Raw genomic sequence first — 27,260 nt, forward strand, 5'->3', positions numbered from 1 at the left:
GGTGTTTTATTTTCTAATCCACATTTCTTTTTGCCGTTTCTTGAACCTCCTTTGGTTGGTGGACGGACAGCTGTCCAGGAGCAACCGGGACCACCAGTCCATGTCACACAGGCCACTGAACAGGCAGGAGATGGGAGCGACTCTGGGTCTCTGGTGACCTGGACTGGATTCAACTCACTGACCTCGAGGTGAAAGGCTCTGTATTCCATTACTAATCCCTTGAGCTATCCAGCCCCCTGAAAATGATTCTTTGGTTTTATTATTGCAGAGGCCATTTATAAAATCATGAACTGGATTTAGGAAAGCAACCATGAAATAGCAAGGGACACCAAACTGATTGAAATTCCTTCAATGTTGTGGGAGGCGAGCCTCTCCACAGCAGGACTGGGGGAAAGTTACACACAGGCTCCTCCGCTCTCGTTTCAGGAGCGTGACCGGATCACTTGGATGTGGCCACGCCAGACCCACTGACCATGCCTCAAGGGACTAAATCCTCAATAAAGAAAATGGAAAAGCAAACTATGAAATAGCCAATAATCTTTATTTTGCACTTCCTCACCCCCCCCGTCCCTCTCCAAAAAGCACTAATGGGTAGATTTGTGCATGTGAAAATATTGTATAAAGTATTTAGGATGATCTCAAATGAATAAAACAAAAAACACGGATCTCAACATAGATGCTTTGTTTCTTTTTTGTAGGGATAGAAAAATTTTGGCTTCTAGAACAAGGAGGGCAATGAAATACTGCACTCTTAAAAGGTTGACTCCATTTCCACTGATTTGCAATTTAACATTCATGGCAGAAAACCTCATTTCTCTAACCACATAATATGTTTTAAAATATGATTAACTCATACACTAATATCAATTTACTTGGCATTAAAAAAATCACAATTTCTATTAATATATTTGTATTAGGTTCAAAGCCCATATCCTAGCATTCAAGATATCCATTACACTGGCCCAAATTGGGATTACTTCAAAATCAAGTAGAAGTCCATATTTATTCCAAAGTTGCTAAAATATGCTAATAAAATTAAATTTGATGTTTTACATTAAAAATAAAATATTTGGTTTATCTCTCAGACATCTATAACATATAATAAATAGTGGGCAGTATAGTAATATAATAAAGTTTTGTGATACCCTGAAATTTGATGAGTTTTCTTCTAAAAAATTTCATAATATACTTCATTTCAGCCTTAAACCACAATATCAATGAACAGATTTGCAGAAATAAAACAATATAAACACAAAATGCTACAGTATATTTCTTTTTTTTCTTTTTTTTTACTTTCGGGGAATCCACATGTCCTTTGAAACAAAAGAAAAGTCACAGAAATTTACAGAAGCAAAAGAGCTAACAAAACAATTTCAAATCATAAACCACAGATTTAAATTGCCTTGTTTTCCTTCCAACTGCTAGGGTCCTTGTCCCCGGGCTTTGGGCCCCGTGCGGGCTCAGCTCTAGGCAGGCAACTTGGAACTACGTGGGGCTCTTTTCTTTCCAGCCTCCTCTGCTTATGTACAGCGGTAATTATAGACATGGCTGAAATCACAGACATGGATTTCAGAGAAAGCCAGAATTAAACACGATAAAAAATTTTTAAAAAATAACTACTTCATAAATATTTATTATTTACATTAGGGGAGATCTTCTGGTCTGAAGAGTGTTTATATAGGTGATGAAATGTATCAGCAGTGGGAAGAACTCCAGCAGTTTCGAGAAGGGCAAAGTTAGGAGGCAGCAGAGAGAGAAAATAAACGAGAGTCAACAAAAGTAATCCACACACAAGAAGACAGGACATGATAGAAACCTTTTTCTTAAAAAATATAAGGTATTTCACAAAAAAGCCTGAACATTTTACATGTTAGTACTAAAAACAGGGAGGGAGGGGAAGCTTCATATATTTTTCATCACAAAAATATTCACGGAGACTCCGCCGGGAGCTTTCTCTTGTGGGAGGATGAGAATCTTATTCTAGAGGGAGGCGGGGGAGCTGTATGCGGACTAGCGAGGTCCCCCTTGGTCACAGTCGAGGCAGTCCACGCGGCATCTCGTCACCCAATCTCACGGGAGGGCCCTGGAGAGAACAACGCGGATCCGGAGGGAAGACTGCGGTCTTTTTATTAGTAATACTTGCACTGGTACTGGGAGGCGGAGGGGCCGCCCCAACGCCACCCCGACGCGCGTCTCCACGGGGACCACGCGTGCCTCCGCCGGGACCACGCGCGCCTCCACCGGGACCACGCGCGCCCGGGACTCGGGAGGAAAGTCCGCGAGGATGGTGCCTGTCCTCGGTCTCCCGACCCATCGCACCTTCACACCGGCAGGGACCTGGCGGGAGGCGGCCGGAGGCGGGCCCGCCGCCTCCCCTCCCCCGGGGGGCGTCAGTGCGCCCGGTGCTTCCGCTTTTTGTGCTTTTTGTCCTTCTTCTTGTTGGCGCACTTGGGGCAGAACCACTGCATCTCTTCGGGGGGCGCGGCCATGATCCCGACGCAGGGCCTGCGTGGCGACCAAGGGAAAGAGTTCAGACAAATATGCTTGGTTTTTACACATATCCTTTTTCTGTTTTTAAACTTTTATGTCACTAAATATTTTCTCAAGTCTATGGCGTATTTGCCGGAAATCCACGTCCACCAGCTCTGACGGATGCCGACCTCTCGCTGGGCAGGCAGGTGCGTGACCACCTCCCACGGGCCTGGGCCCCGGGCCCCACAGGACAAACTACCTGGCTCATTCGTCCCTTCAGCCGGAAAGAGCGAAATTCTTCTGAGTCACGGCTTGGTTTTTATCTCAGAGATACCATATACGGGTGGCTAAACGGATTTCTATCTTTTTATATCTGATATTTTAAAGATAAAACGGGAAGATTCTTTGCCTGTATCGTGATGGTGTGTCTTAGGTTTGGGGAGGTGCGAAAACCAGGCAAGCTGTGCCTTCACTTCTGCAGCCTGTGACATGTCCACAGGGCCACTGTCAGCCACTGCAGCTGTGACGGAAAATCACTGGCGAGACAGGAAAGGGGGCCCCTGTGCCTCCTTTATCTTTTTTAAACAAGAAGGATACAGAAGCTAAGCACAATGTTTGGAATTTAGGCTGAATAACAGTAGTCCAAAGATGCTCAATCTTTGCATTACCATTACGCGCACGTCCCTGGCGCAGGGATTCTGCTTGGCACTGTTCTTAGGGCGGCGCCCGGGCTGGGAGGAAACCCGGGGTGGGGGTCCGGAGCCCGCCCCTCCAGGGCCCGAGCGGGACTCACCAGTGGTACCAGTCGTCACAGTCGTCACAGCCGATCATGGGGCTCCCGTCATCTGGCTTGTTGCACCCGGGGCAGATCCAGATCTGGTTCCCCCACTCATCTCGAATCTGGGTTGGAAGCGGGGAGGGAGCAAACACAGAGACGGGATGAGGAGGAAGAACCCCACAGAGGGCAGGACAAGAGTGATCATGTTACGCTGTGAAGCCAATAATCCCATGGATTAAATTTAGAGAAAAAACCCAACAAACAAGAGTCAACAATTTATGAAAGTTGGAATCTTGGTTATCACTCTCCTGGGATCACATGAAAAAGAAAATGCCTGCTAAGTGTCCAGTGATAAGACAATTCTAATGAATATTTTAAACTCTCTCCTGTAAATCAGAGAACAAAGCATCTTATAATCACTTCTGGGAGCAGTCTGATCTATCACCACCTTTATCTAAAAAATACTGTAAACATGTAAGTTCTGAATGACCAGTCTTTGTTTCTTTGAATGAATATTACCTAATTTTACTGCTTTAGAAACTTTCTAAATGGGGGTGGGGGGTAGGTAATTGGTTTATTTATCTATATGGAGGCCCTGAGGACTGGGCCCAGGACCTCGTGCATGCTGGCACACCCTCTACCACTGAGCTCTCCCCTCCCCCAACCAGCGTCCTTGCGGCAGGGATGATGGTATTTCTGAAAGCCACGGAGCTCACTAACGTCGCATTCACAGGCCTGGAATTAATAAATATGGCCAATGCGCAGGTATCACCTTATTACTTATTAGCCAAGCCCTTCTCCTGAACTAGCTGATAAGATCAAGGATATAAAAGAGTTGTTACTTAGTAACTTTCCATTCCCTTTATAACATTTTCAGTAAAGTACAATCAACGAAAGGGCAAGCAAAAAAGGGAGGCGGGAGGCCGAGGGGCAGCACGTTTTCCCGTTGTTTTGCCACAGATGCGGGGCGCTCTGGGGTCAGCTCCCCTGAACTCAGCAGTTCCAAATAAGGAGGCTCCCTAATTGAACTGCTTCTTCAAACTGCATGTCAACGAGATCGATTTGAAAGAAACAACTCTATGACGGGTGTTGCAACCCAGCAATGACGAAAAGTTGATTTTCTGAGGTTTGCGCAGTAACTCAGCACCTCGTCTCATCTGGTGGTTCCTCCGGTACTTTTCTGCTGCCTTGCAGGGCCGTGTCGGGCCAGGCGGGGGAGAACTGACTCTCCCTGGGTCTGGGGGGCTCGGGGGCACAGGTGTTACATCCCCCTGATGTGTTGTTTTAAGGCTGACGTTCTTGACACAGACTCTGCAGAGGCAGAGGATGCTGGTGTGAAAGCTTCCTCAGCAAACCCCTGGGCAGCTGCATCCCTGACTCAGTCCTCCCCAGTCTCGAGGGGAGAGACCACCAGTGAGCCTGGGCCACCGGTCTGGGGTGCGGGCCGGTCCGGCACTCGGGCCCCTGAGGCCGCCGGGCACGGCCAGCCCCGCGGCCGGCTGCCCTTTCTCAAAATTAGGAGGCCGTGACCCTGCCACGTGAGAAATCTGCCACAGCCCCTGTAATAACCAACACCCGGACCTTCACGGTTTACTCGGTTCTTTCAAATATCTGCGTTGGCTTCATCACCCTAAAACAAGGCTTGGCGAGGGTACAGATGGTGCAGCTGGAGCTAAGGGAACGTCAGTGACAGTTCCAATGTCACTCAATTAAGTAGTGACAAAACTGGCCTTTTTACTCTCTAGCCTGTGCGCTTCCCCCAAATCACACATTTTGTCTTCTGTCTGCAAAGTGTCCATGTAGTCTGCAAATCTGATGCATCTCCAGGGAGTGAACTCAACACTCCACTGCAGAGTCAGAAAATTTAGGGCTAGAACACACCACAGCGACCATCTGAAAACATGGAGGTTGGGGGGCTTGTGTCAAATCTTCCCTGACCAACCCACCTTGGGGTGAAGTGGCCTTAATAAATGCCTGGAGCAACTGGGCCCTTGAATGGGCCGATTTGATGATCAAGATTTTTGTACCACATCTTCTGTTTTGTCTTGAATTGCCAATTTAGTATTTTCCTGTTGTTTTTTCATGTCTTTATATCCTCTGAATACTTTTGAGATTTTCTTATCCTTTGCTATCATTTTAGTGCCTCAAATATTTAACGATCTGTTGAAACTTCCGCCCAGGGCGCTTTTATAGAGCTGTTGTCTTTGCACGGCTTCTAAGAGCGACAGCAGGAGTCCGAGCCCGCCGCCCCCCGGGCACATCTGCTGGGAGGGCTCCCAGCCGCCACTGGGCTGACGGGTCTCGGCCCGCGTATTCCGCGGCCTCGGCAGTGTCAGTCCACCAAGGACCTTCACGTGCCTGGAATCTTTTTGTTGTGACTTTGCGTGTCACTCCACGGAGCCTGAAGAGCGTATTTGCGTAGCTGCTTCGTTACTCGACTGGATTCAGCATCTGAATAAGACCTGATGCTGTTAAGTGTGGAGAAAACACGTGAGAACGGCCCCATGGTGACGGCATGAGCTCATTCCGCAAGGCGAGCGTTCCCACCTGCGGGCAGGTTTGGGCTCGGGAAGGTCTGCAGTCTGCAAGTTCATTTGCGTTTACTGTGCGGGCCTTGGTTTACTCAGGACCTCAGCCGAAGAGACGCTGTAATTAGTGCTGTTACTACGAAAAAAGCAGCTGGTGCCTCAGACGTGCGCACATCACATAAATTATACTCTTAAGTGAATACTTTAATTGCTTGATCAAGAAATTCAACGTGGGATTTAAATATCACTATTCATCTCTTATTTATACACTGATAGTGTTGTATTTATGTATATAGTCAGAGTGCAAAACAATGCAAAATAAAGAAAATGCTTTGACATTATTTATGGAGACTAAATATGCAAACACTGTAACACAATGGTTTTCCGCCGAAAGCTTGAAAATGCAATGAAAATACCTTTCCAGCCATAAAGAATAGCCTCTGAAATTCAATAACGATACATGCGACACTGCTTTTTAATTGAAAACATTTTCATGATAAAAGAGTGAGCTCTTAAGTGACTTTTTCTTAAGTACCCCCAAAATAAAAAGCAGCGCACCACGTAAGTGCTGACGGTCTCCGTTACCACGCTCCGGACAGGCGCTTTGGAACTTGCAGCTCCGGAGATGGCAGGAGATGGAGCCGGCATCAGAGCAGGGGGCGCGGTGGCCTGTGCCAGGAGTGGCAGAGGCACCGGGGCAGGGGTGACGTGCATGGGAATGGGGGCTGGGGCTGGTGCAGGCGGTGGCGTCTTGGGTCTGTTCAGAGAGGGCGCGGGCTTAGCCTCGGGGGCTGGAACAACTTTGCTGATGACACTGTCAACAAAAGAGAGAAAAGGAAAAGTCAGCTGAGTCAGGCCAAATATCTCAAAATATTACCACAAAAATCACTCTGTTCTTCTAGCAGCAGAATCCTTTATTGGAAAGTCCAGGGATGGGACAGATCTCAGGGGTCAAGGCCCTTCACCAACCTGCTTCTCAACTTACTCAGTCGCGGCCGGGAGATACATTAGGCAGCAGGAGTGAGGCGCCCCGGGAGGGAGGCAGCAGCTCCAGCTCCTTTCCCGGTGACACCACCAGCTCCTAATTAGAGCCGTGTGCTGGGCTGTCTCTTCTGTCTTAATCTCAGAGCTCAGGCTCTGAGCGGGTGGAGAAAGCACCAGGCTCAGAGTCAGGGTGCCCGAGTCCCAGCCCTGAGTCTTCCCCAGGCTGGCTATGTGACCCTGGGTAAGTCAGTGACAGGTACTAGTTAACTGAGCGCCTCCAGAAGGCAGATAGCATGCTGGGAGCCTTACTCACATCACCTCGTCCAGTCCTCACAACTCCAGAGGAGCTACCGTGACCCCGTTCTATAGACACCAAAACAGGATTAGAGAGAGAGGGGAATTTAGGTAACTGGGTGGCAGGCTTTGAACCGAGGTCTATTTGATTCTAAAATTCTACTTTTTCTTCTTCTTCTTTTTTTTTACAAAGTTCCTTTATTTGGGGGGAAAAAGTACCATTCCAAGTAGAGAAAAAAACAGCACAACAGCTTACGTAGCAAAGATTCGCAGGCATCAGCTCTTGGCCATGTCTGTTTCTGGTCTGCCTCCCTCCTCCATGAGGTTTACAGAACTGATGAAAGATACTAACTCACAGACTTCAGAAGCCCAGCAAATCCCAGGCAAGATAAATAAAAAGAAACCCACACCTGCACACATCAGAGTCAAACTATGAAACAGCACAAAGAGAGAGAAGTCTAAAAGGAGCCCAAGGGGGAACGAGAACAAGTAATTTCAAAGAAGAAACAGGTGACAGTGGATTTCTCAACAGCAATGATAAAATCTAGAAGACAGTGGAATAACATCTTCAATATGCTAAAGACAAGTTTTGTCTTTGAAAACATCTTTCGAGAATAAGGATAACAGGATGACACCTGCACCCCAATGTTCATAGCAGCACTATTTGCAACAGCCAAGACATGGAAACAGCCTAAATGTCCATCAACGGATGACTGGATAAAGAAGAGGTGGTGTATTTATACAATGGAATACTACTCAGCCATAAAAACCGACAACATAACGCCATTTGCAGCAACACGGATGCTCCTGGAGAATGTCATTCTAAGTGAAGTGAGCCAGAAAGAGAAAGAAAAATACCACATGAGATCACTCATGTGTGGAATTTAAAAAACAGAAACAAAACCAAAAACAAAGCATAAATACAAAACAGAAACAGACTCATAGACATAGAATACAAACTTGTGGTTGCCAAGGGGGCGGGGGTGGGAAGGGATAGACAGGATTTCAAAATGTAGAATAGATAAACAAGATTATACCGTATAGCACAGGGAAATATATACAAGATCTTGTGGTAGCTCACAGAGAAAAAAATGTGACAATGAATATATGTATGTTCACGTATAACTGAAAAATTGTGCTCTACACTGGAATTTGACACAACATTGTATAATATGATTATAAATAAATAAAAAAAATAATAAAGTCAAGGGAGAAAAAAAGGATAAGGATAACATTTTTAGGCAAACAAAATCTGACGATGTGCCACCCGTGGACCCTCACTAAGAGAAGTTCTAAGGTAGCAAATCTCCAAATCTTTTGGTCTTAGAATCCCTTCACAATCTTACATTTAAACCTTATAATTACTGAGAAACCGAAAGAACTTTAATGTGCATCTGTCAATATTTACCATATTAAAACCTGAAAGAGAAATTTTAAAATAATTATTGAATTCAATTCAAAGTAGCAATTACAAACCCATTATGTGTTAACAGATAACTTTTCTTTAAATGAAAAGTAAATATATTTTCCAAAACAAAACAGTTTTGTGAGAAGATTGGCAGTTTTGTATTTCTGCAAAGCTCCTTGATGTATGCATATGTAACTGGAGAAGGGAGGGGTGTTTTAATGGCTTTTTCAGATAATTGTGTAAATTCTTCTTTACTACTACACCAAAATGCAACAAGTGGTAGTTTTGTACCAGTTAGCTGCAATATGCAATCTGAAGCCGTATCAGTAAGCTTTTCGTATTCTGTTTCATTAAAATCCATTGATCTGTGTGAACAGACATTTTACCTATGCATGAGTTTATAACATCATGCATTGGCCACTGAGAATACTGGTTCACTGAATTATGCAGCTGTTTTAAATATTTACACATTATACAATATTTCAGAAAATCACACTTGGCGTTACCATCCATTTCATCAAAAATGTCTTAAATTATTGAGGAGCTGTCAACTTGTAATGGTATGTTTTCCAAAGTTCTAATTTTTACTTAAAAGGTTGAATTTTGATCATTTATAAAAAATGCTCTCAGGTATTTTCTTTGAAATTAATAGCCTTGGGTCTTTTCAAAACAATGCAACACCCATGGCTGCTCTGTACCCTAACTGTGTGCACACCCGTCTGTATCACCCACATTAGGGGGAACCCTCCTTAGGAGTAAGGTGGGCAGTGCCTTACTTGTCTTTGAATTATTTGCAGTATTAAACACAGTGCCTTAATATGTGTTTATCAACTTTAGTAAGCTTCATGCCTAATTCACAGTAAGAATGCTCTTCTAATTATTTTAGTTTTGAATACGTTTTTGCTGCTTAAAATATTTTAAAATAGGCCAATTCCTCTAGTCTTTCCTTCCTGCCGACCTTCCTTCCACACTATCTACTGAGTTCCAGGACCACTGAGATTTCTGCCCGTCACCATGGATTCTAATTCCTCATCTGTCTACCCATTCTTGGGCCAAGCATGATCATGGCAGCAATGCGAGGTACAAGCACACCGTGAAGGTTCCGTTCTGTTATCTGGAGATGCTTTTAAATTGCTTTAAGCTACTGAAGTTTGAATATGTGTTAAGCATCATGAATGCTGTTTGCCTTGCCTGACTCTTTCCCAATCCCCTTTCATTTTCTTTCTATTTTTCTTAGATTTCTGCCTTACCGACAAGGCCTGCGAACGGTACCATGAGAATGGTTTAGCATTAGCAGTGCAGCCAACGGATGTACACACGTGGTTGATCAATTCACGGGGCAGTGCCTGAAACCTGAGAAATACCTACTTGTATATACCTTCTTATTTTTCAATTTAGAGAAACGGCATTTTGATGAAAATAAGTCATAAGAAAGATAATCCGTCCAAAATGCCCAATGTTCCCCTCCAGTCCCAGTAAATTATCCTTTTAGATTTGGTATGCAGTGATTTTATGTGTGTGTGTGTGTGTGTGTGTGTGTGTGTGTGTGTGTGTGTGTGTGTGTGTGTGTGTATATGTGTGTGTTTTTTCCTCAAATTTTCTGAGAATCAAAAGGAAAAAACACTGAAGTGGGTACTCAGTGTTGAGGAGACAAAACATGTCCTAACTTTCTGCTTCTAAGAGGAGAGACTGGTATCATATAGGCTCTAAAGTGACTCGTTTTTCCCAACAATTGTGAGTTTCACGAGAATATTCACTAGAGTTTGAAAGTTACTCTTGATTCTAAGCTGCTCAGTTACTTTTGTGGTAACTGGAGGCACAGTCTTAAGAACAATTCTTTTATTAGCTCCTCAATTTTGAATATTATGGAGAAAAGATATAAACAGTATAAAGTGATACAATTTCTCATCACTTGTGAGATTAAACCATCGTCACTTAATCTGACTGGATCATCGTAAAAACAGCTTTGGATCCCTGTTGGCCTTCATCACCGATCGTTACTGCCTCCTACTTCTAGACAGCACTTTGCTTCTGTTTCCCTCCCTGAAATACCGCTCGTCCCCTCCTCTTTAATTGCAGAGTCAGTTCTCTTCCAGCGCTCCGCTGAATAAGCAGTGTCTCCCACAGTAACCAACACCGCCCACAGCTGGGTCCCACAATGGCTCCCCGCTGCTAACATTACATCTTTTGGAGGATTTGATCAGGGGGCTCTACCTGCTACAAACACTGGCATTATTCATAAAAACGTGTAGAAGGAGGGATTTTCGGCAGGAATTCTTTACCTGTTTCCCCACCACAAAATGGTGAAATAAATAGAGTGGGTCATGAGCTGCCTGGCCTGAAATGCAAACTCACAGCTTGACAAGTCAACAAAGGGCCAGTCCCCACCCCGCCAGCCCCACGGAGCCTCGGAGGTTACAGGCAAATATGACTTGGATGCGTCTGCAAAGGGAGTTTAATGAGCCTCATTATTCAGCTCTTGTGTGCAAACACGATGAAGCCGGCATCTAAATTATCAAAGTCTGAATAACTGGCCACTAAACTGCACACAGTTCCCAAGTTCCCTCACAATGGCTCCCTCGTTCACCTTTAAAAGCCAACAGCCAGTTTTAAACGGTGACAACACGATGTCACAGGTAAAAACTACTGCCATCACCTCCTTGAATTTTACATAAACTTCTGAGCAGAAAAGTTCTTCAGTGTTTGGGAGAAAAACTACCTTGATTAAAAAAAAAAAGTTCCTTAAGCCACAACTCACTTTTCTTCTTCAGATTTTAAAACTTCAATGAATCTCAGAAACACCATGCACCATTTGAGATGCTATGAGAAACAGATTCCCATGTACTTTAAACTAACCCCTCCTTACAGCCACTAAAAATAGACCGCTGCGATTTCACGATACTATTACCATAAACCCGCAGAGTTGTGTCAGTGGTTATACAAAGCATCAGGTTTGCTTTCTTGCTCCTATTTTAAAAGTCCCGGACACACTAAGCCAAGTGCAGCGGCCAGCTCCCAGCGGCCCCTCCTCCCCGTGCGGCCTGCCCGCCAACTGAGCGGGCTCTGCCTCGTTCGGCTAACAGGATGCTGTGAAAACACTTGTGTCCCAACTAGGCCATAAGGGACACAGCAGCTTCCACCTTGATCTCTTTTGGGTCAGCTGCTCTGGGGAAGCCAGATGCTAAGCCATGAGGATGCTGAAGGTGCCTTACGAGGAGGCCAGCAATTGGGGCCTCCTCCCCAAAGCCACGTGTGAGCTCGCGGGCGTCCTCCAGCCCTGGGGAGCCTTCCAGTGACCGGAGCCCTGGCAGCAGCTGGACAGGGACTGGAGTCAGAACCACACAAATTCCCGCCCCGACAGGAAACTAGGACGTAATATGTGTTTATCGCTTTAGCTGCTATGCTTTGGGATCATTTGCTATGTGGAAAGAGAAAATTAATACATCAAATGTTTACTCGATCTCATTTAGGTACATAAATGAATATTCCGAATTTAGGAGAAATTCTGTTTTAGAGCATCTGTACTTAAAATGCCGAACTGGAACACAGTCGTTCCCTTATTTCACATGTGATCAAAGGAACAAATGCCCAGAGACAATTAGGAGAACCAGTTTCATGTGGGCTCTTCAGATCAGTCACTGTCCTTACTCTTCGTGATCTCTCAGCTCACGTTTAGCGTTCCCGTAATTAGAACGCAGCTGTAAACGGATTTAACGTCTCAAGCTCCTGGTGTGCCTCTCGAATATTTACGTCATCTCATAAAACGCGTACTTTACCTTGTCACAGCCCAAGTACGTATCAAGCAGCAAACATTTTACCTTTTAATTCAGGCAAGACCTATCTGAAAAATGAAACAGACTGCATGAAGTAATTAGAGGAAAACATAGCCACTGTAGAACGTGCGTTTCCAAAGGATATACCCAAATGATTAGACGTCTCCTGTCAAATGTTCAACATCTATAAAGTATCCTAAAGGGGCATGAGTACTTAGACAAATAATAAATAATGCATATTTCCCCATATTTGCAAAAAAAAATGCTAGAAGGATAATAATTTTAAAAAAAGAAACAAAAATGGCAGCCTATGAAGAAACAAAAATGGAGGAAAAAGGTGGCGGGAAAGGGAAGAAAAACAAGACTTCTCTGAATGTATCTTATTACATTGCTTCCACTTTGGCGGCAAGTAAAAGTTTTACGTATTCAAAAATTTATAAAATTGTCTATAAGTCAAAAATAAATGGAAATGAATAAACCTCAATGTGTATCTTGCTGGTGACACAACCACACACATACACAGGTATTTCGGGTGACTTTAGGAGGAGAGCATTTTGGACTCTCTTCAAATTCTACTCCATCCAAATCTTTTTTGATCCTTCTGAGCTGGAAGTAATCACCTTGGACTTTGGTATCGTTTTAGATGTATCTCTGACAGACTTTCTTCCTTCTGTTATGATTGCTTCTATCCATGTTCCTAAGAGAAGAACCAACATCTGATTCAAATTTACCACTGGGCACAAGTGTGTCCTCTATAACACTCTATCACTATGTGTGTAATAAAATTAGTACTTTAAGAATGCAAAATGGTTCTTTAAAAAATGTAAAACCATGACAGTATTGTCTAGGGCACCGTCGGGGTTCCTTCCAAAGACCAAATTCCCTGGAGTCAGAACTTCTAAGAGATCTTGTGATTTCAGAAAAGCTTCTACTTTTCTCCGGCAAAGAAAGGGTGCCTGAAGTGAGAAAAAGAGAAACCAAACTGAACATTCGACATAGATGAGCCTTTACTTTTAATACTCTCTGAGCTTGGAGCCTACAGAGAAGGAGGAGATGCTTTCACAGGAAAGTGTGCTCAAGTGGCAAGTTAACCATAAAAGATAAACCTCCATTCATTCATTCATTCATTCATTTACAGGATTAAGTAACATCCCAGTTATTTGAAAACATTAAGAGCAGAAAGAGGGTATTCAGTGAACTTGAAACATGAACAGGATTGTGATTAAGATTTGCATCTCACTGGAGTGCTATGCTGTTTGGTTATTAACTGAAGTCATGCTTGGAAAACTGAACACCACTACTTTAAAATATACTAAAATTTGGTAACAGTTGCTGTGTCTTCACCAAAAATCGCCAAGCTTCAAATGAATTTTTATCTTCTTCTGTAAATAGCACAGGAAAAAAATGTATCTATTTATAGCATGTGCTCTGTAGATACACATACACACATGTATCTTCATCCTTCCGGGCCACAGAGGCAGAAGTAATGATGGGCTTCCTAAGTACACTCGGCAGAGAGTCAAAGACGGACCATCAGTGAGTGTCTTCCGGGGGAAAAGCTCCTGTGATCACGTCACTTCCAAGTTGAGGGGAGTCGTTTTTCATCTGTTCAGAGTATATGCGTGTGCACCTATTACAGATAACGCATGTCTTTAAAAAAAAAAACCCATTTCCCTTTTTCATATACTACAGAATGACCGACTTCATAATATTTAACAAAACATATTTGGAACCTTAGTCATTCCACCTCTAGGGCCTTCCAATTCTTTTAAGCAGCTTATTTTCAGCATCTTCTTATTATTCAAGTGACCTCTAAAACGAAGCAGAACACCAGGGTCTTGGGAAGAGTCTTCGGTCTTAGGGAGGACAAGCGATCTTGACGGAAGGGGTCCCACCGCGAGGAGCCCTCCCCTCCCCCCGCAGGGCTGGGAGGCAGCTTCCTCGTCCTCCTTCGCACTCCCACTTCAGGGCTCTTTACTGCATCAAAACAGACTTGCTCCTACTGTTACAGCCATTCTGGAAAAGTAACTCAAGTAAACTTTATTTTGATACTACTTCCAATCCATGAAAGTTTGTTCAAACAGAGAGGGAGAGCCTGTTCTATGGTTCAACGGCTAAGAGACCGTCTCAGCTCAAGAATCCATCTCAACAAACATTCATCGCGCATCAACTGTGTCTCCTGGTCTTTGAGTTAAAGGTGAGTCGATTTAAAGGTGAATGGGACACACAATTTCCAAGAAGCAGTTTGGGGAGAAGGCAGTCCCATAAAGGTAGATACAGAAAGCATACGAAATGGCTCCATCTGGATGAAAACAGTGTACTGTGCGCACCGGGAAGATGGCCGGGTGGGGGGGGGTGGAGTGGGCCAGGGGTACTGTGGTCACTTCCCCTGATGACAAGTGGAAGTTTTAACGGAGGACTCTGAGTTACTCTGATGAAACGGCAGGGAGGTGGAGGCCGAGGCGGGTGGGACACCCTGAGCAAAGGAAGATGGAAAACACCCCGCCCTGGACGGGGAAGCTACGAGCAGTCTGGAAGCGCCACAGCACCTAAGGGCACCACAGAGGGTTTAAGGGCTCCAGACACACTGCTCTGGAGGAGGCAGGTGTGGAGGGCAGCTGGAGCAGCGTCAGGAGCGGAGAAGAGGGCACGGAATTGAGAAACACTGCAGGCAAAGCCGGTGGGGCCTGGCGGTGGGCTGGCTGCCGGGTCGGGGGGCTGGGAGTTAGGGAGGGACGGACCCTCCTCCCCCGGTTTCGGGCTTCCGTGGCTGCGGCTGGCAATGCTGGCGCCTGTCAGAAGGCAGAGCTTAGAGCCGAGACCGGTGCAGGGTGACCTGCGCTGGAGACTTGACGGGCAAGGTGGGAAAAGGAAACATCTGCTGTTCTCTCCAGGAGGCAAAACAATTTTGGTGTCTGAAGGCTTTTTTGTTTGAGTTAAAGGCATCTTCACCTGGGGGCAGTTCCGGAGGCCTGTGGAGAGGATACAGGCACCCTTCCCTCCTCTGGGACCGATGCTCACTGGCGTCTGGACGAGGAGGAGAGACCCAAACTCGAAGACGCAGACTGGGAGGCATGAGACGCGGAGAGCTCAAGCGATGGCCAAAAGTGGCCTCCCAGGAAGGGGTCTTTCTGTTTCCTTAAGTTTTGTTCAGAACAACACTTGTGGAGCCGGGAGACATTCCCGTCTTAGTTTTCAGACATCCAGCTGGTGTTATGACATAAATAAAATCCCCCAGTGCTCCTAGTCAGGGTGTGTTTGTCTTCTTTCAAGTTACTCTAGAAACTAAGATGGCTTGAAAATGGAGGCTCTGGTCTTTTCATCAACAAATAAAACACGTAAGCAGCACAAGGCTGGGAAGTAAGGGTGTTTTCACTCTGGAAACACTACATTTGAGGAGCCTCTGGTCCATCCAGGGGGACTTTCGGGCAGGTAACCGGGCAGCCCAGTCTGCGTTTTGAGGGAGAGATCTGAACTGGAAATAAAGATCCAGAGTTGCAGTGGGCCAAGGGCAAGAAGAGAAAGAAAAAGTGATAGAAGAAAAACAGAAAGAATGATGGAGAAAGAAAGAAACATATGAGAGTAATATCAAGAAAAACAAGGAACAGAGAGTTTCAAAAAGGGCTTGGGGGGAGCAAGGGTCTCCAAACAGCAAGCAGCTGGGCGTTACCGACTACGGCAGGGCCCTGAGGAGCATTTAACCATCTTAGTGAGAAGCTTCAGGAAAGCTTCCAGGGCAGAATGCAGTGAGTTTTGGAATAAAATCGGAAAAATAAATTGGAAGAAAGTCTTAGAAAGAAAGAAAGAAAACAAGGAGTAGGTTTTGAGAAGTTAGAATGAGAAGAGGAAGTTACATGGCCTTTCCCTCACTGAGAGGCGAGGCTGGGGAAGGTGAGCGGGTTTTGGGTGGTAGACCTGGAGGCCAAAGGGAAGATATGAGAACAGGGCTAATGTGGTTAGTCGGTCCCCAAGGGGACATGTCCCTCAACCTCATGTGCCGAGACCCTGACGTCCACATTTGAAGAAGGCTGCAGCACATGGGTCCCCATCTCACAAGCACAAAGGCAGCAGCGGGAAGAAAGAGGAAACATCACACTGTGCCTCTGAAGCCTTTACGTAAGTATTTTAATATCACAGCCCCATAAAAATGACAGGAAACAATAGAATGCAAAGAATTTACCTTCTATGTTGTTGTCAGTAATAATAAGAGTGTTTTCGTTAGTAGGCACATATCCCTTTTAAACACTAGAAGTGTGAGTAGTTTGATCTTTAGGGGAAATTATAGTCAGATGGTATCCAAAAGGTTACCATGATACAGCTAAATTATCTCTGCCTGTCACTGGTTAAAGGACATTTAAATTCTGGAAGTTCGCATCAGCCTTTTCCAGATAACAAATCTTAAGTACCTTCCTATATTCACTCAATTAGTGATCCTGGGCCGCGATAACAGTGCAGAGAGAAACTTTCCAACTATCATTCAAATCATATCTAAAAAGGTGGTCATAAATATTTTAAACCCTAAGTGAACTAGTAAGACCTAGACCCATTAAGGATAAGATCTTTCACAACAAATTAAATAAAACAATTTATTGAAGTCTGAACTCAAGATAAGCTAGATTTACTAGCTGACCTTTTATTCATTTAAAGAACAAAATTAGCTCTAATTGCATTAGAATGGAATCCAGTAAATTTTCCCCAGTCTTCTAATGTGGCATCCGTGTAAGTGCTGTAATTGTTTACAAGTAAGATGGAAAAGCTTTGATTATAATCTTTCCACTTGTTTTACTGTGTAGTAAAAGCACTTCCCAAAACCTGAAGCCAGTTTTTCTGACAGCAGACCCTTTTTTTTTTCTCTTGAACATCCTGCATCTTTAGTGTTAATCAACAAGCTACCATGTGCCAGGGGGAGAAACTCAACGAGCAGATTTCATCATAACTTTAGGTCAGTAAGGATGAGAGCGTGATAACGGTGGTCAGGGTCTCCGGGTCCGGAGAAATCAGAAAAGGGCTGAAGACCCGAATAAGAAAAATTTTAACTACCTGCTTCCTCTTGGAAATAGAACTGAGATATATGGGTTTGGGCTGGGGCTCCTCAATTTCTAAGCAGCACAAGGCAGCAAGAAGGAACATACACAACCCACAATTCTCGTTCTCACTGTTCAGCTGCTGGGAAATTTCATTCGTAATGTTACGTCTTTCCCTAGCATTAAAAATAAGTCATCTGCCATAAATTTTAAATATAGTCATTCTTAAGTTTTTAAATTTTTATTCATTTATTTATTTTTGGTCACTATTCTTGTTATTTCGTTTCTAATATAAGCAAAATACCTATGAAATGTTTTAGGACCAAGGGCAAGTTAACCAGGGCAAAACAAAGAAAACTATCAACACTTTTCAATTAAAAAAAAAATCAAAGCAGACATTTTTATTGGGAGGGAAACAAATTAAGAATAGGAGAACAAAAGGCCTTCCAAGTCTGACAGGATGATGGTCTGAAATGTTCTTGAACTTTACTTCTAAAAGACTATTTTGTTTTAAACCAACAAGCTTACTTGCTCTGCATGCTTTTATAAAACTATGAATTTGACTGCTTTTCTAAATAAAATAACATAACATAAAACATAACATAACATAACATAACATAACATAACATAACATAACATAAAAAAAAAACATATCAACTGTTTTCGCCTGCCCTGCATCCCTGATCCTGGTAAGAGAGCTCCCCCTTTCCTTCTGGAACCTACCACTTCCCTCCCTGAGAGAGCCATCTCCTGTACCACTGGGGCGGGTGAACCTGGCGAGGTTCCTGGATGGGGACTGGCATGGATGCCATGAAAGCGGGCTTCAGTATCAGTCAAGAGCAACTTGGACCATCTTTGCCACCACACAGAGGCAAGATGGAGAAAAAGAAAGTGAGCCGAGTCTTAATGATGCTTTTTGAACCCTGGATACAGCCTCACCTGAAATCAAATAAACGCCTTTTGCTTCTCTGAGCTAGTTTGATTGGGGTTTCTGCTACTTGCAACCAAGAGTCTTGACAAACATAAAACGAAAGTAAGAGCGTTTCAACCAGAGAAGAGAAGACTCTTTTACAGCATCATCTTCAATGAGTGTGTTTCTATGCTGCACCCTTGGATTAGGGGTTGGTGTAAGAAACAGTCAAATAAAAAACACCTTTTATCTGCTGTAAAAGCTGCTATGGAAGACATTGTTCATCTGGTTCCTTATGGAAATAAAATTTCAAATTTAGTGTCTTGAAAAACTTTGTCTCTCTTGAGAAACTAAGAGGTACCTTCCTTTTTAAAAACGCATTTCACTTTTTGCCCCTGTTACTAGGAGGTCGTGATCATATTTGACGTGCAATCATTTGCTTTTTTCCCTTGTCCTTGGTCTTGGTTTACCATCTCTATTTTCTAGAAATTTATGTTCTCTCTTTAAGTCACCCTAAATTTGTTCGGACTGGAGAAAAGTTACAAGTGAATAAAAAACATTTTAGGTATAGAAAGATGCTTTTTGAACCCTGGGGGAGGATACAGCTCAAGTGGTAGAGCGCATGCTTAGCATACACAGGTCCTGGGTTCAATCCCCAGTGTCTCCTCTAAAAATCAACAAACATGTAAACTTAAGTATAGAAAGAAAAATGCAGAAAGTGAGATAAAATCGTTTGCTATTATTTTTCTAAAGAACTTGTCACTAAAACACCACTATACATGTTTACCTATTAAATCTCTTTCAGTTAAATCTGGCTACATAAAAATATAAAATTTTCACTTTCTTTAAAAATACTTTAAATGGTTATTTTTGTGATTGCCCACGGTTATTCTCTACTTCTGGTTGTACTGTCAAAAATGTGTTAATCAGAAAAGTTTAGAACACAAAAAAGACAACAAATATCTATGCATGTGTATGTCTGTGTGTGTATGCATACATACAATTTCTAAACTACTTGTATATACTGTATATATATGTGTATATATATAAATACACACACACATATACATTATATATAAGTAATTTAGAAATTACAACTATTACGAAGCCTCCTCCCAGGCATAAGCTAGATTCTGTAAATTGCAACAAAAAATCGAATTACTTACACAAAAAGAAAAGCATCAAATTTTGAGCACCTCTGCTAAGAGACGTCTGATTATTGAAAGAATTTCCTGAATTGTAAGGAATCTGACAATATTCATGGCTGTGGTGACAAGACGCTAGCAGAAAGAAAACTAATTTCCAGGAGTAACGTGGTCACCGAAAAATATCCCAGCATAATTTGCATATTTGGGGCAGAGGGTTACATTTGTAAAAAGAGAGCATCTATCATGGCGTCTCAGCCAAAAGAAAATTTACGATTATTAATGACGATACTGTTTTCATGAAAGGCGTCACAAATGAATCTGTCACGTGATCAAACACGGCATTAGACGTTGACTGGAAACGGACTGCGCGTTACCGGACGTGCGGAGGGAGCTCACCGAGGAGGGCAGCTCACGACTGCTCGCGTACAGCGACCCCCCGGCCACGGCAGCAGAGCCACCGCGCCCGCGAGCGCGCCACGGAACAGGCAGGGAAGCAGCGGCGCCTCGTCCCGGGGCCCAGGCGGCGCGCGGCGTCAGCGCGACACCTGGGAGCCGCGAGGGGCAAGGGCGCTCCGCCCCGACAGCCACCATTATTCGCCCCAGAGTCTTTGCCTACACTTACCTTTTCTCTTAATGCCTCACCAATACTTAAAATTATCTTTTTTAATGAGAAGCTCCTTTAATGGAATTTCGAGCTTTAGAGAGAGAAGCGCACACTGACACGGAGACGAGAGGCAGCCCCGCTCTGCCGCGTCCCCGCCGCCGGCGCCACCGCAGCAGCCCCGCCCCAGGAGAGCCCCTCGCGCCACTCTGCTCTGTCTTCTTGGTAGAAACGAAAGCGTGGACGAACGCCCGGAGTCGGCCCAGTTCTCCTGCGCTTGCTCAAAGCCAACTGGGCTAACAATCGCCCGGCGGCTGGCCCGGGGCAGACCCTGACTGCGGGGCCAGGCCCAGCCGCTCCGCAGGCAAACCAGCCCACACACTCTGAGCGTTGACGCTGTAACTGCACGGTCAGTCTTTTAGTTTTACCCTCAACACAGACGAAGGGAAACTCTGGACACTCATTACTGGGAGTTCAGTAAAAGGAATCTGAGGTCCTTGTGAAGTGACCCTGAATTTTAACACTATCGGAAGGCGGTACTGGCCTCACCACAGGCCCTTGAGAACAGTTTCCAGGCACGACAAATGGGGGGGGGGGGGAAGCCCCTCTGTCTGGCTTCACGCAACAATCATAGTGAATAGAGGAAATAATCTAACCTCAAAGTACTTTCCAGGATCAAGGGCCAAAGACATAATTTCTTTATATAAGATCAGAAACTAAATATTGTCCTAGAGATCTTCCAGCGAGAGGGTATAATTTGAACCCTGTAAAGTCTTTTCTTTTTCCTGTAATTTCAAGACTCCATTCCCTGCCTGTTCTTTAGCCATAAACCACCCCCTCCCCCAGACTATTCAAACTTCCCTTTTTGAATCCTGGTCTCCTCATTAATTCCGCTTCAAAGAGTGTCCCTGCACCCCCAGGTGCACGCAGACTAAGCCAAGGCGCGTTTGTGTGAATCCACGGTCTCTTTTCCAGCATTATTGCCAAGCAACAAGCCACGTATCCTTACGCCACAACAATAAAACCTTACTTACTCTTATTTACTTTCACATAATTTTCATGTGTCACACAGTATTACTATTCTTAATTTTTTCCAACCATTCCTGGCTCATGAGTCATAAAAAAACAGACAGTGGGAGGGACTGGCCCATGGCCTTAATTTATTGACCTCTCATTTAGATTTAAAACAAGAACACCCCTTGACTGATTAAGTCATATTTTACATAAAATCCTATTGCTATGTGACCTGGGCCTCTTTTTCTCTCTCTTTTTAAATTTCAAATGTAATGTTTTTTCTTAATTTATTACACTTAATTCATTACAATTATTTCCTTGTGTCTGACTTCGGTCAAATGATTAATTATTCGCCTGATAAGGGAGCTATTTACCTAAATATTGAAGAGTTTACATGTTGTATAATGTTCTACTCTCAAGGACAACTTGTCTAGAATGTCTGGGTGTTATAATTTTCTTAATACTGGACATTTTATTCCAGAATCATAGGATCTATTTCTCACAGCTTCCAATATCTTAGGTATATGAGTGATTTATTGAGACCAAAAAAAAAAAATAGTTGGCAGAATAACTGAAACATGCTTAGGGGCAGATGAGATGAATATTACTGTCAATGCCTTTGTGCAAACTGTATTTCTCTAAAGGAATAAGCAAGCCAAACTTGTGTGTGAAAGTAAAGATTGAGTAATGGTGAGTTATGAGAAAACTGGAATAAATATGAATAGGTAGGAGAAGAGTATTTGTGGAATGATAAATAAGGACATCTTCCCCTTAGAGAAATGAGCCCAGACAGAGGATTTCCAAGGAGCTGGTATATGTAGTTACTTTGGTTGGGGCTCTTTGCTGAGCAGCCCTCTGTCCTCTATTGGTTGACGGGTACGGATATCATTCAAATTTTTGTAGGTAAAACAGAGGGCACCAGGCACCAGTATTTGGTTTACAAGGAGCTGAATCTACAGTATTTTTGTTCTATTTTCTAAGCTTGTCAGCAATACCACGACCTACTGTCTGGGTTTCCACTGGCACAACCAGAAAGAGTCATGTGGAAATTATGCAGATATTTAGGTAAGAAAAGTATGAACTATCTGGATTTTCTTCTTTCAATTTTCATTTTTTAAAAAGAGAGTGAGTGTGTGTGTGTGTGTGTGTATTTTTTAATGGAGGTACTGGGGATTGAACCCAGGACCTCGTGCATGCTAAGCACACGCTCTACCACTAAGCTATACCCTCTCTCCTTCCCTCTTCTTTCAATCTTCAGAAGAATATGCCTTCTCTTAGGAGACCACGTTTGCCCCTGTGCTGCCATTCATCAGAACAACACTGGAGTTTTTCGTTGTATTACATCTGGAACTAACAGACGCAGCAGCTGCACAGAACACACACCACACACACACGTTAAGATGGAATGAACCGTGAGAACACAAAGCAGACTTCCTGTTGTCTCCTCTACCTACTAAATAAATACGTTCATGGCTCCCACTTCCATTTTTATGGCTGAAAACTGAATGGAAGTTAAATGCCTTGTAAGCCTATTTTCTACACACTATTTGATTGTTTGCAATGTAAACTAATCCATTTTCAGGCTTATTGGTAAAAAATAAGGTTGTAAACTTGTACTTTGAGCTTGTACAATTCATTTCAATGATGTATAGTATGATTTTAGAAGAATGATTTTCAACGTGCTTCACACAAGCACAGTCAATGTTTCACCCCCTTACTAGGATCACGTAAGAACACACAGGCCTTAATTCACAACCAAAAAGTGACTAAAAGAGACACAGCCATTTCTGAAGAAGGGGAGGCTGATACGGTGATTCCATGAAAATTATGAAAGTAAACAGCAAACATGGGATTTGCATTTCCAGTTCTCCCTTAAAAAAAAAAAAAAAGCACTACTTACAATAGCCAAGACGTGGAAGTAACTCAAACGTCCACAGACAGATGAATGAAAAAAGATGTGGTGTACTGTGACCTGACTACACCTCGATTAAAAAAAAGATTTGAGATATACATATATCACACACACACACACACACACACGATGAAATACTACTCAACCATGAAAAAGAATGAAATAATGTCATCTGCAGCAACATGGGTGGATCTAGAGATTATCATACTATGCAAAGTAGGTCAGAGAAAGACAAATATCATATCACTTATATGTGGGATCTAGAAACAAAAATGATAAAAAACGAACTTACTTACAAACCAGAAACAGACACACCAACATAGAAAACAAACCGTGGTTACCAAAGGGGAAAGGGGTGATAGGGGGAGGGATAAATAAGGAGTTTGGGACTAACATATACACACTAATATATATAAAACAGATAAAAAACAAGGACCTACTGTAGAGCACAGGGAACTATAGTCAATATTTTGCAATAACCTATAATGGAAAGGAATCTGAAAAAGCATATAAATTGTATAGCTGAATCACTGTATTGTACACCTGTGAGTGAAACTAACACAACATTGTAACTCAACTATATTTCAATAAAATTAAAAAACAAAAATCTGTTAAGGCCAAAAAAAAAAAAAGCAGATAATTAAGACTTCAGTTGTTACTACTACATACTGTTCACCAAGCCTTTGGCAGTACCCGTGTTTTTAAGTACAGAATAAAGCCGTGTGTCACATGAGCAAGGGGAGAGTCTTCATTCTTTGTCCTGGTGACAGAGAACACACTTGAGAAGGTTTTACATTACATCCGCCTGGTGTAATGTGGCAGTTGGTCCATTCAATTCATAGTTTCTTGTTTTAAAGATAACTAGGGCCTTACAAACTATGCAGAAACAATGTCTCATGCTAGTCTTTAAAAAAGAGAAAAAGAGTAAGAAAAAAAACTCAAAAAACAAGGATCCTATACGTTAAATGAAGCAATGAGCACTTGCTCTGAGGAAGGAAGTAACAAAAATTTGAAAATGAAGACACCTCAGAATAAAACTTGGGCCCCACGTGCTCACCCAGGGAAAGGTCTGTGGACTTCCACATCCATCAGGAAAGAGCAGAGGAGGTTAAGTGCCACCAACTTCACTCTAGAAGGAAACGTTTGTACTTACATCTTGTCTTGGCCAGCTCCAACTCTGAGTGTCAATCTGGGGATAACTGGGCTCGGGGCTGGGACCACTGGCTCCACTTTTATCTGTTGAAGTTATTACATTACAGTCAGATACACTTTTCTCAATAAAAGTACCCCCTCCCTTTCCTCCTCCTTTCTCTACAAACTCAACAAGCTTTTAAGTTTCAAATGTGGTTACCAGGCTGTATGCAGGGATAAGCTGGGCTATTTTGTTCTTGTTTCTCAACAACCGAAGGCCTCCTGCATCGTGAGAAATTCCCCAAACTTTAACCACTTTAATAAATATGGGAGTTTTTCTGTGTTTTCTTAGTTCTGATTAATTCCTTGGATTTTATTGTTGGAATTTTTAAACAAAAATTACTACCTAGGTCATTCGGTGGGAACATTTAAGTAATTGCCAGACTTAACGTAAACAGAAAACAATGCAGTGATATCTTCACTATGAGATAAAATATATCTGTTTATGGGTCTTAACAACATTAAGCTCCTCTTCAGTTTACATTGTCATATAAGGAAGCTGACACACGAAGTGTAATTCCAGCATTAAACTGTTCCATTTTTTTGGCTAGTAGAAAAAATGATCTGAAATACTGTAAACGAAAAAACATTTTTTTAAAGAAAGGACTGATGGTGGAGGCCATGAACACTGAATAAGGTGACAATCTCACAAATCTCTGAGCTAATGACCAGAAAGGGAATATACCACGTAAGCATGATGTTAAAAGGGTTCTTCACAATTTTCTGGCTTGAAGATCCTCAACAGTACAATCAATATTTTGAATGAACAAAAGCTCTGTCATTCAATTATTCTCTACATCAGGTTTTCCACAGGGGTTTTATTGGCATTTTTGGAGGGACAGTTCTTTGTTGAATGTGACTGTCCCAGGCACTGCCAGATGGTTGACATCCCTGGTCTCGGGGTATTACTCTATGCCAGCAGGATTCCTCTAGTCACTGTGACAGCTAGTGCAAACTACTAATTTATATATTTCAAGCTCAAGAATTAAATCATAATGGAATAGAGCAGTGGTTCTCAGGGGGAATAAATTTATAACATAATGCTCAGTATTATTATATCGTGTAATTAATACATTGCACATTGATCAAATCTATTATTTTTTCATGTGTTTTCACCTGTCCCCTTCTTGAATTTTTTTTAACCCACTGTCACACCAATATCCATGACCTCGATCACTCTCTTGAACAGGAGGTACTCAGCCAACATCTGCTGAATAAACCGCTCACTTATCTTGTAAGCCTCTCGGTCATTTCACCCTTTGTCCAGGACCAATCTAAAACCAGCCTCCGGAGCGCTGAGCCATTCCAAAGAAAAATTTTAAAACCACGCAAACCTCTGCCATCAAAAGTCCAACGTCATCTCTGCCGTCAAGACTCTGTTTGGATTACCACCAGCCAGACTAAAGAGAGCAGAGACTGTTCCGTCTCTTGCTGTTTCCCAGTGCTTATCACAGGGTCTGACACACTAAGTGCTTAAGATACATTTTAGAAATTCATCGCAAGCAATGATTTCAAACGTCTGCATCTTGGAAGACCCAGCCCATGATTTCCTTTCCTCTTTTGCTCTTCAAACTCCACAGGAAAAAAGCATTGAGGCTACTAGCCAGCCAATACCTTCCACCCTTACGACCTCTCTGCACCACAGTTAGACTTGAGTCCCTCTCCAGCCTTCTAGAGAAACTTCCTCCTTACTTGTAGCAGCTTCAACTTCTCGGTTCCATTCATTACTGTCATCTAGCTTTCAACTGTGCTCAGCTCCATCTTTAAAAAAAAAATCACCTCCCCTTCACCTCCCCTTCAACCTCTGGAGGACCACCTCTCACATTCGCTCGTCTGCACCTCTGTCTCATTTATCGTTCATTCCTCAACCAACTCCAATCTGTCCTCTGGCCCAATCAGGCCACTAAACCTACTCTTTCTGGACACTAATTACTTCCTGATGTCCCAGTCTGTCCCACTGAGGTCTGAATCATGCTCCTTCTTGGTCCTGAACAGGGTCCGCTTCTTCGCCTGGCCTTACGTGGCCCTCCAGTCTCGTCATTGCCCGCTTTCTTCAGCGATCTCATCCACGCCCACGGTTTCCGTCGTGACTTTTAAACACATCGTGTCTTCAGAGTCTCCCCCTCTAGGCTAGCGCTGACTGGAACTCAGACCAAAACATCAGGCTGCCTACTGAACATTTTCAATGAAACATCCTCTAAGTATTTAATCTCATCTAAACCGTAACTTACCAACTTCCCCACAAAAACCCGCTCCTCTAAATGGTCTCCCTTTGGGCAGATGTCTCCTTCGTTGGCCCAATTCTTAGTCCAGTGGTTTTCCTTAAGGCCTTGAGGGTCAAGGGTCCCTCGGGTGGGGACACAGCAAGACTCATGGGAACCTTTTGTGTTCACTTTCTCTCTCTTTCTTTTTAAACACAGGGTTCCATATCTAAACAAATCTGAAAACCCAGTGGTCCAGTCTATTTTGTAAACTATTAAGGCTTCTATATATTTTTCTCACCTTTCTGTGTTATCTATGGGAAAATAAACAAAAGTATCCCAAACAAACAAACATTTATAAAACACTTAATGTTTGCCAGGCACCGAGTTTGGTTATTTTTCAGATCCTCTCACTGAGGTTTTTTCTAACAAACGGGTAGGGCAGGCAAGGTGGTTTCCACCCTACAGGGAAACTGACCATACATGAAGCAACCATTTTTCTTTTCTTTTCTGTTTCCTTTTCGTTTTCTGCTTTAAGGTCACAAAAATAGCGAAACTAGGATTCAGTACAGTTTTGCTTCCATTCAGAGAATGAAAAATTACATAAAGTTCCTACATTTCTTCAATTCTAAAAAAATTCAGGGTCACACACTCCTAAGTGATGAGGTACTGGGAGTAACAGTCCATATTCCTTCAACCCACAATACTACTACTGAATTATACTTAAAGAGCCCTTTCTTAAGCTTTATTTAAAAATAAAGCTGTTTGCCCTACCTTTAAAAAAAATACCTCTTTACTATTATTATGCTTCACATTGTATTTTGCTCCATTTTTATTACCATGCTACACAATGATTATAACTCACTTGCATAGCACCTCACAGACGTGACCCAACGGCGTGATCCAATCTGACCTTTACAACTCTAGAACGCAGGTGTGGAAGGTATTATCAGCCACATGTACTGAGGGCTCAGGAAGGTTAAGTGGTTTGGCCAGAGTTACAAAGGTCGTAAGTAAATGCT

The 27,260-nt window shown here is 43.1% G+C and overlaps 1 protein-coding gene across 3 annotated transcripts in view; it reads right to left on the reverse strand.

The window, feature by feature from the left end:
* Positions 1 to 520: 520 nt before the first annotated feature.
* Positions 521 to 27,260, reverse strand: part of TAF3 (TATA-box binding protein associated factor 3) — a 126,424-nt gene continuing 99,684 nt past the window's right edge. For all 3 annotated transcript variants that reach the window (XM_074358064.1, XM_074358063.1, XM_074358065.1), the window contains 4 exons: positions 24,000 to 24,082; positions 6,337 to 6,592; positions 3,266 to 3,372; positions 521 to 2,505 (listed from right to left, as the gene is read on the reverse strand). In XM_074358064.1, coding sequence (XP_074214165.1) covers positions 2,391 to 2,505; positions 3,266 to 3,372; positions 6,337 to 6,592; positions 24,000 to 24,082 — 561 coding nt within the window. In that variant the 3' untranslated portion in view covers positions 521 to 2,390. The remainder of the gene's footprint in view (positions 2,506 to 3,265; positions 3,373 to 6,336; positions 6,593 to 23,999; positions 24,083 to 27,260) is intronic.

This window comes from Camelus bactrianus, chromosome 35 (genome assembly GCF_048773025.1).
Source record: "Camelus bactrianus isolate YW-2024 breed Bactrian camel chromosome 35, ASM4877302v1, whole genome shotgun sequence".
In the NCBI taxonomy this organism is placed as follows: domain Eukaryota; kingdom Metazoa; phylum Chordata; class Mammalia; order Artiodactyla; family Camelidae; genus Camelus; species Camelus bactrianus.